Source organism: Halichoerus grypus, chromosome 13 (assembly GCF_964656455.1).
Source record: "Halichoerus grypus chromosome 13, mHalGry1.hap1.1, whole genome shotgun sequence".
Taxonomy (NCBI): domain Eukaryota; kingdom Metazoa; phylum Chordata; class Mammalia; order Carnivora; family Phocidae; genus Halichoerus; species Halichoerus grypus.
The window spans coordinates 55,814,571-55,830,129 of record NC_135724.1 but is presented as its reverse complement, the minus strand read 5'-3'; the positions used below and the strand labels follow the sequence as shown (position 1 = coordinate 55,830,129).

General features: G+C 42.7%; 1 protein-coding gene across 3 annotated transcripts in view; it reads left to right on the top strand.

Moving 5' to 3' along the window:
* Positions 1-15,559, top strand: part of LAMA1 (laminin subunit alpha 1) — a 161,582-nt gene that overhangs the window by 116,330 nt on the left and 29,693 nt on the right. For all 3 annotated transcript variants that reach the window (XR_013443381.1, XM_078060583.1, XM_036106004.2), the window contains exons 37-45: positions 1,067-1,277; positions 1,472-1,588; positions 1,692-1,855; positions 3,710-3,845; positions 4,571-4,664; positions 6,257-6,373; positions 8,070-8,252; positions 8,898-9,052; positions 10,509-10,652. Coding sequence is in view for 2 of the 3 variants with exons in the window: in XM_078060583.1 (XP_077916709.1) it covers positions 1,067-1,277; positions 1,472-1,588; positions 1,692-1,855; positions 3,710-3,845; positions 4,571-4,664; positions 6,257-6,373; positions 8,070-8,252; positions 8,898-9,052; positions 10,509-10,652 (1,321 nt within the window). In the remaining variant the exon portion in view is untranslated. The remainder of the gene's footprint in view (positions 1-1,066; positions 1,278-1,471; positions 1,589-1,691; positions 1,856-3,709; positions 3,846-4,570; positions 4,665-6,256; positions 6,374-8,069; positions 8,253-8,897; positions 9,053-10,508; positions 10,653-15,559) is intronic.

The following is a 15,559-nucleotide window of genomic DNA, read 5'->3' as shown; positions in this document are numbered from 1 at the left end:
GAGCCCTGCATCAGGCTCCCTGCTCGGCAGAAAGCCTGCTTCTCCCTCTCCCACTCCCCCGCTTGTGTTTCCTCTCTCGCTATGTCTCTGTCAAATAAAATCTTTGAAAAAAATAAAATTTCTCAGATTCTTTGTTTAATGGTATGAAGGGATCCATGGTCAGACATCAGAAATATATTGGATTTACTTGTGTGTTTCCCATGTACTTTTAGTTCTTGTTGCCTGTATCCTAATTATGAGAAGTTGTAAAAATGTTTGAATAATTCCTGGTGATGTTCCAACGATGTCAGTGTTTAAGTATGTACCTTTGGAAAATGTTTTCTGTCTTAGGCCAGCGTTATGATGTCTGTGGAATCTGAGGGTGACTTACAAGGCATTTTCCATGAAATTTTTCAAAGTTTTCCTGACAAATTGAAGCAGGAAGTTAATTGGATATATTCAACCCCTGTGAAGGTTTATAGTGTGAAAATTGTATTATTCTGTGTAACTTTAAATTCAAAATTGATTTAAACAAGCAATTTGATAGCATATTTGCAAAAGAATAGGAAAACATATCTTTTGATTTCCTAAAGCTTGCTCTTTCCAGTGGTACAAATTAGATCTTTCTGGCATTTGAATTTTCAGTTTTTATAAAATCTATTTTTTAACTAGCTGCAGAAAAACCTTTATGTCCTCTAAATACATTTATAACTTCATAGCAAATGAAGCAAATCACTGAATAGCCTCTTTTCCATTTCTTGCTGTACTGAAAAGCAAGATGGCAGTTGTCATCATTCACAGACTGTGGTCCCAATTTTCTGCATCCTGACCCACAGAAATGATTTCTTTTAATTCCTTTACTAAAATATGTTAGGAAGTTTGTGAATAAAGATTGCTTGTGAAGGACAAAGTGTAAATAGACCATGCCTATAGCTGTCTTAGAAAAATTACTACCTTTAAGAGGTAACGATGTGCTACTCACGATGGCAAGAAGACACGAGGGAGGGAAATGCAGTCTTTCGCTGTCCGTTCACCACAGGAGCGTTGTTGTTCAGTACTTACTACCTACACCATCTATATTTAACAGGGCTGCTGAAGCTTTATTGTCACAAATTCAGAAGAATTACCAGAAGCCACAGAGAGAGTTGGAGGTCTTAAAAGCAGCAGCAAGCAGCCTCCTCTCAAAACACACCAGTGAGCTGCAGACAGCGGGCGACCTCACGAGGGAAGCCGAAGTGAAGGCCCGGGAGAGCGACCGCCTGGTGCACACTGCCCGGGCCAACCTGCAAGAATTCCGTGTGAGTCTTCAGAAGGACGGTCTGCTTCCTTCTCAGGGCTGGGAGCCCAGCTCCCCTATGTCAATAATACCATTTTTAGCTTCTTTTAAGATGAGCCCCAAGTTCTAACTGCAGCACATAGTGTCAGGTACTAACGTTCAGAAACTGGCTCGCTTTTTTTGAAGCATCCTCAAAGGTGATTTTTTTTGTCCCAGGAAAAGAAGCTACGTGTTCAAGAAGAACAAAACTTGACCTCGATGCTAATTGCCAGAGGGAGAAGATTGCTAGAGGCTGTCCGTGCCCGTGCAGCGGCGGCGCGGGATGCTCTGGCAGTAAGTTACAGCTCCGAGCGTCTTCACACACCTCATACACATGTACACAGGTACATTGTTCAGTAGGTGCATATATACTCACAATCTGAATTTCTCTACGTAGCAGTTAGAGCGTCACCGGGATGAGCTGCTTCTATGGACTGCCAAAATCAGGCACCACGTAGATGATCTGGTCATGCAGATGTCCAAAAGAAAAGCACTTGACCTTGTTTACAGAGCAGAGGACCATGCAGCTGAGCTCCAGAGACTAGCAGGTGCTCTGGACAGGTGAGAGCAGAACTTGCAGGAATCCCAGGGTGGGTGATCTGTGGAGCAAAGAGAGTAAGAATGGCCACTTTGATCACAGTGTTGAGTCACTCTTCTTTTGTCTACAAACGAAGACTCCTATTTTATTCATGGGGGAAGGAGGATTTCCTCCCATGTCTGGTAATGTAGTTATCCTTCCACATATGATGGGGAAAATGCACACTGAACTGGATAGGAGGAAAACAAATATTATGATATCAAGACATTAAGACCTTGTTAAGTAACTACTAAGTGCTCGGGGCTTTGTTAGGTTGGACAGAATGAAGACATTGATTTCTTTACAAATCTTGTCCTTCTGGAGCTTATGATTTGGCTGGCTTTATGTGTGGACTGAGGTTGTGGTTGCCCCAGCTGGAAGACACCATCCCCTTTATTTTCTACTTCCTGAAGGTCTACTATTGTCTTATAGTTACCTTAACATATGTTTTTAGCATTTGTTAAATATGTCCTCAACTTGTGACAAAGTGCTTCTAAATGAGAAGCATGACTTGAGGACAGTGGTTCTCAAACTTGTCTGCACTTTGGAATAAACTGGGGAACTTCAAAAATACTGCTTTTGTCGCCTTGTCCTCCTCCCGCTCAAAGATTGTGACCCGGGCTTTGTCACATTTTTAAAGATCCCCATGTTATCTGATGTACAGCAAATGAAGGAACTAGGGTTTTGGCCTTATCAGAGATTCACACAATATTGTGAGTTAATTGGTAAATTTATTTCTTAAAAACTTGTTACAATTATAGGTAGAAAAAGTCTGGACTCACTGGGTATCCGTGTGCTGCTCTGTGTTGGGAGGGAAAAATAAATATCTTTCCAATTTGAGGAATGCTGCCATAAAAGATTAGCTCACACAAGGAAAGCAATTAAAAACGATATAGGATAGAATGTTGCATAAATTATGTGTTGCATGGAGCATTACCACCTACACATGCTATAGGAATCCGTAATATAAAATGGAATTAGATACTCAGCTTCTCTCTTTTCATCAGCTTTCATTATTTCCCAAAAGAGAAAAAAAATATATTCTGCCTACATACATAGCTAAGACAAAACCCATATTACCTAGTACGAATAGTAAGAGCAATGTGGTATGCTACACAAAGTTAAATAACATTATTATCTTTTATTTATAAATCACCAAATTTTGCCAATCAAGTAGTAACTGCTGGTGCCTGGTTTGGGAATCACTCAACTCGATAACCTTGGGGAGAAAATGAAGTGAGTTACTCAGCAGGCAAAGATATGTCAATTGTCAGATTTCATTTTCAAGATAGAGTGAGCTGGATGAAATTGCACCATTACCAGTTGGCAAGTTCATAAGTGATTTGCCCACTTGTAAGAGTTGAAGTTCAGATGATTCAAATATTATCTGATCTTCCTCCCAAACCTTTAGTGAATTTCATCAAATTGGTATATACCTTTTGAAGAACAAGATTCGGCATCCTTATATAAGCTTAAGGAAGCTTTTTGAAAATTAGCAAGTGCAAGGCAGGAGAGATTATAGCCAAGGCAGACGTGCAGTGGTACCCCAGACATATGTGGGGGGTCTGAAAGAAATGAAAGAATGTTGAGGGCAGCTGGTGGAAACTGATGGACGGTTAAAACCATAGGAAACAGCAGTAGCCCCTTCTTGGGGTGTTAATTAAACAGCACTTCTGAGTGTTCTCGTGACAGTGTAGCTACTGCTTTCAAAGATGACGGAATCCCTGTGTTGTTACTCCTTGAACTTTTCTAAGGGTGAGAAACTGGGAAGCTTTCAGGAATAGTGAGCAAGTTCCATTTAATTTGTGCCAACATCTGTAAACATGCTGCTTACACAGTGGCCTCGGCAGCATTAGACACGTGTCCCCGAATGCCACCAGCGCAGCCCACGTCCATTCCAACACTCGGAGCCTGATTGAAGAATCAGAGAAAGTGGCAAAAGATGCTCTCGAGACAGTGACTACGGCGAGCCTGGTGAGAGCTGCCCCGGGGGCCACAGTGTGTGCCTTCCTTTTCTAGGCACTGTGGGAGATTGTTCCAGAAGGTGCTGAGCAAAGACTCAGTGGCTTAAATTCGTGCTTGTCAATATTCTTGTCTGGTGAGAGCTGTTTGGCTCTGTCATCATGTGATACAAGTTTTAATTTCTTAGGGTCATAGACACTTTCTTTTTTTTTTTTAAGATTTTATTTATTTATTAGAGAGCATGAGCTGGGTGAGGAGCAGAGGGAAAGGGAGACCCCTGACGCAGGGCTTGACCTGCGATCATGACCTGAGCCAAAGTCAGCCACTGAACCCACTGAGCCACCCCGGCCCCCCTTAAGGTCATAAATACTTCTTTACGAAGACTAGGGACTGGTGATGTGGTAATGAGGAAAATCTCAGTTTCTTATAATGAAAGGATAATGCTTCTTAATATCTACTTGAGACATCTTCTCTTTAGAGAAATCTTCACTTAATGTCTGGGTTTTGTTTTTATATATTTAAAAATGGTTTGTGTTCTTTCTCCTCAGCCATGAATTAGGACAATTTAAATTGTCCCTACCCATTACCTAGTGGACTCCCATGTTTGGAACTAGACCAGAGACTATTCTGATAGAATTGCTGTCCCCATCTCCAGCAGGAGTCCACCTGCCCCTCCTCCCACACCTGCTCCCCCCATCCCCCCGCCATTGTCATGTTTAAAGTGTCCTGTTTTCCAGTTCTCAGAATCCCTTGTTTCTAATGGGAAAGTGGCTCTCCAGCGCAGTTCCAGATTTCTAAAAGAAGGCAACAGCCTGAGCAGAAAGCATCAAGGTAAGTTTCTAGCTTGGACTGTATTGATAAGCAGAGTGAATAAGACTCTCTGAGCATACTGCTGGAACATTCTCCTTTCCTGGGGGAATCTGAACATGAACACTTCTTTGTCACAATGACATTCCAATTTCCTGTCATAGAAACATCATATTTAAATTTTTATTTTTAAATTTTTATTTTAGTGACCTCTCTTAATGTGCAGGCACCTCTAATCTTCCAAAGACTCATTGAGCCTTCTTTGGTACCTGAATCCTCCACACATGGCGTTAGCTCGTGGGCTGTCAGTGTTTTGCAGTGTGTGTCAAGTTCTCTTTGGTTTCACATGCTCCCCTATTCATATCACACTGTTTCACAGTTTCTTGAAGAGTTGTATTATATGTGATGCATTTCTTTTGCCAATGTTGCCAAACAGGGCTAATATAATGTTAGACTCATGGTAACTTCTCATTAAATCATTACTGACTTAAATCATAATAGATTTATCAGTTTTTCAAGAAATCCCAATGCAGTGAGTTCTTCCTGAAGGGTTCAGTAAGCAATGATTTCACATGTGTAAGGGCTGTCCAGTAAACACAACACAAAATGGCAGCAGGAATCTGTGGTGTGAGAAAAACATACACTTTTCACCTTAATATATTCTAATCAAAAATATCAAGTCCCTTCCTGTAGGAGTAGACAGGGCTATAAACCAAGCTCACACCCCTCTAAGAACACTTCCATGCCTGTACTGGATCCTCCCATAGCTGTTTGAGCCAAGGGCCCAGATGTGTGCATAGTTTTTGTTCTCTGTGAGTGACACAATTTAAATTTTATGTCATCATCTTATGGAATAGAAAGTCCCTCACACTTGATCGTAAAGCAGATGAAACACAAACTCTAGCATCGGTGTTGATGGGCTGTGGTTTCAGCTTACACGGCGAAAGGTGTGTCAGAGGCCACCAAATAGTGAACTTTCTGGCAATTAAAATTTTAAAACCATCGTGTTCATCAGATATTTTATCCATAATTCATTTTTTAACCGTGTGTCCAGCATTGAGATGTGTGTATTATGAACAGAAATATTAAAAGTAAAAGCTTTGATCCCACAGCTTTGATCAGACTTGAAGGAGGCTGAGCTGAGCACGTGTCCTGCCGTGAGAGGATGGGGGAGGGGAGGGGCCCTGGCTGGGGAAGCAGGGCTGGGCATGGGGGAAGATTCCTGGGTAGGACAACCTTTGGGGTTTTACAACCCAGAGAAGAGGGGTGGACAAGATTTAGGTGTAGGCAGGAAGTTAGCGAATGATTAAGACTGAGGGATTTAAACACAAGTCTTCACCTGAGCTCTAAATTAAATTGGACATGCAATTCAAGAAGAAATATTTGGGAGAAGGGCAACAAGTGAAATAGAAAAAATGATCAAGCAAGCTAAAAACACTCTTCATTTCTCTAATGAGTGGTGCTAAGTCTTGTTGGAAAAATTTCAATATTGGGGGGGGTGTCTGTAGAAAGCTGTTGATTCTGTAGATGGGTCAGAGTGATGAAGGAACCTGTTGCCTAAGCAACTGTTGAGTAGGTTATCCTCAAAGAGGACAATTTTCCCCCCCTTTAAATAGGTATCACATTGAAACTGAGTGAATTGAAAAATACAGCAAAGAGATTTCAAGGGAATGCTGATACAATTACTAGGCGGACCAATGAATCACTCTTAATACTCAGAACAATTCCTGGAGGTAAGTGGAAAGGGGGTTCTTGATTTAATTAATGTTTGCTCATTGTAAAGCCATTACACAGGAGCAGAAGGAAGTCCTGCTGCGAGTCTGATTAATAGCCCTCACTCAAAATCGAGACCAAGATGGATAGAGTTTTTACTCGCAGAGGAGTATGATTTGGAAGTGAAGATAACTATTTTTTAAGTAACTCCAGAATACCTGCATTGGAATGCTAGAATCCTATTCTGAAAAGCAGAACCTTGGGAGACTTGATGCTACCCCATGAATTACTTTCTTTTAAAATGCCTTGACACATCCCTTCAATGAAAGGGTCATTCGAAGATGTCAGCAAGAAGCTGAATGTTCCCGTCTTAAGGGAAAATGCTAGTACATTATAAATGGGGACAATTAAAGAACTCTTGCTTGGTGATCTTCCTTCATGAGGCAATATAAAGCATTCTAAAATAAGTTCAGAAATCACTTTAATATTGATGGGTTGGAAATGTACTATTCATTACAATCTGAAATAGGATAACTATTTTAAAGTATAATACAAATGAGTCCAGCTGCACTGCATCATTTACATCCCCTCGACCTTCTCTTCTTTTCTTAATAAGCCTTACAAGATGTCCTAACAACTCTGGAGTTCTTTCTGTGGATTCACTGGTGAACATGGAAACCACTGTAGGGGAGCTGGGCTTGGGGCACTTTGGACTGACTTCTAACCTTAAATCATGGGCACATTTTCTGACCTGGAAGTTTCTTTTCTTTCTTTTTTTTTTAAGGACACATGATGTATGTTGGTTAAATACTTACAAGTACCTTTTCAGGGGCGCCTGGGTGGCTCAGTCAGTTAAGCATCCGACTCTTGATTTTGGCTCAGGTCATGATCTCAGGATTGTGAGATCGAGCCCCGTGTCGGGTTCCATACTGGGCATGGAGCCTGCTTAAGATTCTCTCTACCCCTCCCCCCACAACCTCCCCCCTTAAAACAAAACAAAACAAAACACCTTTTTATTTGGAAGTAATTTCAAACTCGCAGAAAAGTTGCTGCAAGAGTAAAAAGAAACCTGTAGACTCTTTATCCAGCTTCTTCTAGTGTTTGTTTTTGTCCTGTTTGTGACTGGATACTTTAAACATGAATACTAATGCCTTTAAAAAAAAAAAAAAGCATCACCCAGATTTTCTAAAATAACTGAATTCCACTTTATCCATAGTGACCATTTAGTCTTTATTCTGTTCCGTCTAGCAGTCAGCTGATGTTGTGGGCAAATACCACTTCCTCTAGCCTACGACATGCCCATCCTACCTACAAATTTAAATTCCCCAACCTTCTTATCCACACACGGACTGATTTAAATAAGGTATTTAATGAATATGAGAAGGGAGTGATAGAAAGGAGACCAAATAAAGAAGTTTAGCTTATTAACATCTAAGACCCTGAGAACATGGCGATTAGCAGTTGATCTCACTAAGTATTGAAATTTCAATACAGAGGATTGTTACCAAAACCATTTCATTTGTCCCTAAGAGGGAGCAGTAAGGCATAGGACATGCAGTCTTACTACTGCCATTAAAAACCAGAAGCCCCATTTTGTGCTCAGCAGCCCATAAGAAATACTGTACATGTTTCCATGAGAAGTTACATTTATTGTGGTTTATGGTTTTCCCCATATATGATCACAGGGGTGCATGCTTGCATTTAAATTTATTTCAGGTGCCAGAGACAGAGGAACCAAAGTCAAAGAGCTGGCCACATCTGCAAATCAGAGTGTGGCAAGCACTCTAAAGAATGTCGTGGGATTGAGCCAGAAGCTGCTGAATACATCCACTGACCTGTCCAGGGTTAACGCCACCTTACGAGAAACTAACAGACTTCTACAGGACTCCTCAATGACCGGTACGTCCCGGTCTCCCTTCCCAGTGGGAAAGTCCGCTTTGTGAGATTTTCAACTGACCAGGTATACCATGGGGTCTTGTTGACAAACAGCATCCCTACGGAATAAAAATGCACTGATGTCGAGATTTGCATTTATAAAACAAGAGAAGGGCCTTGGGTAGGGCATGCTGCTGGCGCATTCTTCATATTCAGTTGACCCTTGAACAACATCGGTTTTGACGGCACAGGTCCACTATACAGATTTTTTTTCGATAAATATAATACAGAAAATATATTTTCTTTATGATTTTCTTAATAACATTTTCTTTTCTCTAGCTTTCTTCATTGTAAGAATACAGTATATAATGCATGTCACTTACAAACCGTGTTAATTGACTATTTACGTTGTTGGTAAGGCTTCCAGCCAACAGTAGACTATTCCTAGTGAAGTTTTGGGGGAGTCAGAAGTTACATGCAGCGTTGCGACTGCATGGGGGTTGAGCACCCCCACCCCTGAGTCGTTCAAGGGTCAACTGTACTTACCAAAATTTCAAGGATCTGATCATTAGGGTATTATATTTTATTCAGTGCATTGGTAATAATAAATAATTCACTTCTCTTGTTTCCTCCCTGCTGCCATCTTTCTTGCCACCTGATACTTGGTAGCTCTGCTAGCTAGAAGAAGAGTGAAAGATGCAGAAACACAAGCCAGCCTTTTATTTGATCGGTTGAAGCCTCTGAAGATATTAGAAGAGAACCTGAACAGAAACCTATCAGAAATCAAACTGCTTATCAGCCAGGCCCGCAAGCAAGCAGCTTCTGTGAGTGTGGGCTCCTGTGGCGCTCGGGGGCTCGGCCCTCCCACAGCGGGGCTCTCAGTAACTCCCGGTCTCAGGGGGCTCCTATAGAGGGGACTGTCACGCCGGCCCCTGGACTTCTACTGAGTCAGCTCTTATCTCCCACATTTCTCACAGCCTTGTCTACAGTACATTTAAATCTGTGTTAAGTATATTTACTTTGTGTGTGTGTGTGTGTGTGTAACCACTTACGACTTTTATGGTGCCTATGCTTTGTCTAGAAAATACCTTCTCTCCTGCCCCAGACAGTATATTTAAGTATACTTAAGTAGTCTCATTTTCTTTGTTTTTTGCTTCATTCAACCTGTTTCCGAATGTTAGCGAAGAGATCTCATGTCTTTATGGAGATTTATAATTGTAGCCTAGACTCATCAGTCCACAACTATTAGCTCAGCTGCTGTAGAGCTCGTGGTCTAAGTGTTTACATCTCCTTGGCCGAGTACGGCATTATTGCCAGCATTTTACCAACCCAGTGTCAGTAATCCAAGTGTTCTTCAGAATGTGTGCGCACTATGAGCCTCATCGTCCAGGAGTCTGGCGACACAGCCTATACACACACAAATGCTCACAAATCCAGGTCACTAAATGCATCGAACACTTGCCAGCTGGAAAAGTACAAGCTTGAGAAAATGTTTACGACCATCCATAGCGCATGGCATTGGTCGTGCTCTAAAGGGGAGGCATTTCAGGGAAATAATACTTTCAAGAGAATATGCCGTTGACACGCTGCTGGGGATTTATAGAGGACAGATGTGACCTCTGGTCTCATGTTCATCTGCCTGAACCCTGCTAGCTAAGAAAAAGCAGTTCTGGAGCCTTCCACTCCCCCTCCCCCGAGTGGCCTCAATATTGGAAAATGGCTGTCGGTTGACATGAGTTTGGTTTCAGTGAAAGTCACCAAATAAACGCAAGCCCCACAGACGTTTCTAAATGCTCTGATTAATACAAACGTATAATCTTTAAAGCTAATATAAGAAATATATGCAACTACTTAGAGAAACGTGTAGTAAGTGCAGAAGTTGCTCTATAAATATTTCCTGTATATATAAATAGATTATCCCTTCAGGTATTTGACACATGATCATCAAATATCCTTCCTGTGTCAGATGTAAAGATTCCAGGGTGATCTGGATAAGCTCCTGGTCTTAAGGAATTAAGTCTCGCATGAGCGAGACCGTTTCCTATGTAAAATACTCTTAAAACTTCAAGACTGACTTTTCCGTATTTAAGTAGTTCACCAAATAAAATAATTTTCATCACTGCCTGATATCATGTTATGAAACACAAAGCATTATGCATCCTCAGGAGAGGAAACCTGCCTACCAGTGAAAATTGGTTCTGGAACAGTAATTTTGACCTCCTGGCGTGCTGCCAACGTGTGTCACTGAGTGATTAGGACACTTCCTCTTTCCTTTCACAGATTAAAGTTGCCGTGTCTGCAGACAGAGATTGTATCCGGGCCTACCAGCCTCCGATTTCTTCTGCTAACTATAACACCTTAAGGCTAAGTGTTAAGACAAGTGAACCCGATAACCTTCTCTTCTACCTCGGGAGCAGCACCAATGTGAGTATGGACTGTAGAAAGCAACAATGACTCTCTTCTGAGCGTGTTATAGTTTCTGAATTGGCAGGGGTTTTTTGATGGAGAAAAAAAAGAGGGCCTTGGTGAAATCACTAATCCTTCTAAGGGAACCAAGCTTTTGCTAAACTAGTGGCATTAGATTAGAAACACACACAGTCCCAAACTGAATGCCTGTGAGGAGGACCGAGCTATTGAGGAGAGGGTCTTCCCTCCGCCATCTTAATTGCTAGCTGTCGGGTAGCCTTTCCTAATGTCTTCTGCAGCTTCTTCAGCCACCAAGTGTAGCCATGGGTGTGTAAAGTGGATCTCTTTGAAACAATCTCGGTGGTTGTTATCAGGAGTGGAGGTGTGCACTTTAATGGGCGTATCAGAATTATCCAGCTTCACCGAGGCTTTCCACCCAGTGAGATTCTGGTGGTTCCCAGAGGGGCAAGTCCCCTGTGGAAACCACTGATTCCTTTGGCTGCCAGTGGGAATGGGTCAGAACCCTTGGGGTTGTGAGAGCAGAAAATATTAACAAGCACAAATTCTGAAACGTCTTCTTGGGAGCTAAGGTGCAGAACACACGCAAGTCCCTGATGTGGGATCTCATGGCTCCTGCCTTATTACGTATTTCACGTTCACTCACTGCATTCTCAGACTGGGCAAACAAGTCTAGTAAACAAGTCCTATTCCCTGTAGGCTACTGGTGACCCCCAGTAAGTGTTCCTGGGGAACTTCCTGGGAGGCACTAATATCCAACAATGGCTTAATGGCCTCCAGTACTGAGGCATGCTCCAGCTCCAGGGAGGGGAGCATTTAAAGACAAAAGACAGTTTTTTGTTTTTTAAGAATAGAGAAAATGGGGGAGGGGGGAAAGATGGCGGAGGAGTAGGGGACTCTATTTCAACTGGTCCCCAGAATTGAGCTGGATAGCTACCAGACCACTCTGAGCACCCACGAAACCAGCCTGAGATGTAAGAAGATCTGGATCTCTACAAACAGAATATCGCAGGCAGTTGGTTTTGAGGTATGAAGCGGAGAGCCGTGATTCTGCGGGCAGATATCGGAGGATAAACGGCGGCGGGAGGGTGCCTGGACTTGGGGATCCTATACCGCCGGTGAGTGACGGCCTCGCGCGCTGCGGACGGGGCGCAGACTCACAGACCGGTATCGTCGGGAAAGGACTTTAGGGCAGCCCCCGGGGTGGAGGACCAGACTGGAGGGGTCGCGCGCACGCGAACCGCAGGCCCCCCGGACAGAAACCGGAGCGACGGTCACGCGCACGCGAACTGCAGCCTCCGAGACGGAAACCCGGTGCGCCGGGGTCGCGCCAGCGAACTGCAACCCCCAGGATGGAAACCCCAAGCGGCGGAGTCCCGCGCGGAGGGGCTGGCGGTTTTAGAAGCACAAAGGGCAGAGATGTGCCCCGACCTGGAGGCAGGACTGGGGGCGCTGCGGAGGGGCGCACAACCCCGGACGCTGCAGTTTATAGCAGCACGGACGGAAACGGAGACGGTGTGGCCTGGAGAGCTCACTGAAGAACAGACTGAGGTCTCTCTGCTCTGAGGCAGAGGGTTGGAAACGGTCTCTTCTGCTCTGACTCGCGGAAGAGACACGGAAAGCCGCCAGGGAAAGGCACCAGAGACCAAAAGCTCCAAAGACCGATTCCCACTGAGCCCATCCCCCACCACAGGGGCGCAGGGCAACTCTGCCCAAACAGGGTTGCCTGAGTAACAGCACGGCAGGCCCCTCCCGCAGAAGACAGGCTGGGAAAACAAGAGACCAGCAACCCTAAGGTCCCAAGAAAACAGGTGCATCTTGCTTGGGTTCTGGTCAATAATTTGGACTCTATACATTCCCTCAAACACCCGTCAACAGAATGACTAGGAGGAGGAGCCCCCAAAACAGAAAAGACTCAGAGATTATGACTTATGCTGCAGATTTACAAATGGATGCAGATATAACCAAGATGTCAGAGATGGAATTCAGGCTAGCAATTATGAAGACAATGCCTAGAATGGAGAAATCAATTAATGGCAACATAGAGTCTCTAAGGGCAGAAATAAAAGGTGAATTGGCAGAACTTAAAAATGCTATCAATGAGATCCAATCCAATCTAGATAATCTAACAGCTAGGGTAACTGAGACAGAAGAGAGAATAAGCGATCTGGAAGACAGTATAATAGATAAAAAGGGAAAAGAGGAGGCCAGGGAAAAACAACTCAGAATCCATGAAAATAGAATCAGAGAAATAAGTGACACCATGAGGCGTTCCGATGTCAGAATAATTGGAATCCCGGAGGGAGTAGAGAGAGGGAGAGGGCTAGAAGATGTATTTGAGCAAATCGTACCTGAGAACTTCCCTAATCTGGGGAATGAAACAAACATTCGAGTCCTAGAGGCAGAGAGGACCCCTCCTAAGATCAAGGAAAACAGGCCAACACCCCGGCATGTAATAGTAAAACTTGCAAATCTTAGAACCAAGGAAACCATCTTAAGGGCAGTTAGGGGGAAGAGATTCCTTACGTACAGAGGGAGGAACATCAGAATAACGTCAGACCTATCCACAGAGACCTGGCAAGCCAGAAAGGCCTGGCAAGACATATTCAGGGTACTAAATGAGAAGAACATGCAGCCAAGAATACTTTATCTGGCAAGGCTTTCATTTAGAATGGATGGAGAGATGCAGAGCTTCCACGACCGGCAGAAACTGAAAGAATCTGTGACCACTAAGCCGGCCCTGCAAGAAATATTAAGGGGGGTTCTATAAAAGGAGAAAGACCCCAAGAGTGATCTACAACAGAAATTTACAGGGACAATCTATAAAAACAACGTCTTCACAGGCAACACGATGACAATTAATTCATACCTTTCAATAATCACTCTCAACGTGAATGGCCTAAATGCTCCCATAAAACGGCACAGGGTTGCAGATTGGATAAAAAGACAGGACCCATCCATATGCTGTCTACAAGATACTCATTTTGAACCTAAAGATACATCCAGACTGAACGTGAAGGGATGGAGATCTATCTTCCATGCCAGCGGATCTCAAAAGAAAGCTGGGGTGGCAATGCTTATATCAGACAAATTAGATTTTAAACTAAAGTCTGTAATAAGAGACACAGAAGGACACTATATCATTCTTAAAGGGTCTATCCAACAAGAAGATCTAACAATTGTAAATATCTATGCCCCAACATGGCAGCAGCCGTCTACATAAGCCAACCGTTAACCAAAATAAAGAGTCATATTGATAACAATATGTTTATTGTAGGAGACCTCAATACTCCACTCTCAGCAATGGACGGATCATCTAAGCAGAAAATCAACAAGGAAACAAGAGCTTTGAATGATACATTGGACCAGATGGACCTCATAGATATTTACACAACATTCCACCCTAAAACAACAGAATACTCATTCTTCTCGAGTGCACATGGAACTTTCTCCAGAATAGACCACATACTGGGTCACAAATCAGGTCTCAACCGATACCAAAAGATTGAGATTATTCCCTGCATATTCTCAGACCACAATGCTCTAAAACTGGAACTCAATCACAAGAAAAAATTCGGCAGAAATTCAAACACTTGGAAGCTAAAGACCACTCTGCTCAAGAATGTTTGGGTCAACCAAGAAATCAAAGAAGAACTTAAACAATTCATGGAAATTAATGAGAACGAAAACACATGGGTCCAAAACCTATGGGATACTGCAAAGGCGGTCCTAAGGGGGAAATACATAGCCATCCAAGCCTCACTCAAAAAAATAGAAAAATCCCGAATTCACCAATTAACTCTACACCTTAAAGAACTAGAGAAAAAGCAACAAACGACGCCTAAGCCACGCATCAGAAGAGAAATAATTAAAATTAGAGCAGAAATCAATGAATTAGAAACCAGAAACACAGTAGATCAGATCAACGAAACTAGAAGTTGGTTCTTTGAAAGAATTAATAAGATTGATAAACCACTGGGCAGACTTATCCAAAAGAAGAGAGAAAGGACCCAAATTAATAAAATTATGAATGAAAGGGGAGAGATCACGACTAACACCAAGGAAATAGAAACAATTATTAGAAGTTATTATCAACAACTATATACCAATAAACTGAGCAATCTGGATGAAATGGAGGCCCTCCTGGAAACCTATAAGCTGCCAAGACCGAAACAGGAAGAAATTGACAACCTGAATAGGCCAATAACCGGTAACGAGATTGAAGCAGTGATCAAAAACCTCCCCAAAAACAAGAGTCCAGGGCCTGATGGATTCCCTGGGGAATTCTACCAAACATTCAAAGAAGAAATAATACCTATTCTACTGAAGCTGTTTCAAAAAATAGAAACAGAAGGAAAACTTCCAAACTCATTCTATGAGGCCAGCATTACCTTAATTCCCAAACCAGGCAAAGACCCCATCAAAAAGGAGAATTTCAGACCAATATCCCTGATGAATATGGATTCCAAAATGCTCAACAAAATCCTAAGTAATAGGATCCAACAATACATTAAAAGGATCATCCACCACGACCAAGTGGGATTTATCCCCGGGATGCAAGGGTGGTTCAACATTTGCAAATCAATCAATGTGATAGAACACATTAATAAGAGGAGGGAGAAGAACCATATGGTCCTCTCAATTGATGCAGAAAAAGCATTTGACAAAATACGACATCCTTTCCTGATTAAAACTCTCCAGAGTATAGGGATAGAGGGAACATTCCTCACGTTCATAAAAATCCATCTATGAAAAACCCACAGCGAATATCATCCTCAGTGGGGAAAAGCTGAGAGCCTTTCCCTTAAGATCAGGAACACGTCAAGGGTGCCCACTCTTGCCACTATTGTTCAACATAGTACTGGAAGTCCTGGCAACAGCAATCAGACAACAAAAAGAAAGAAAAG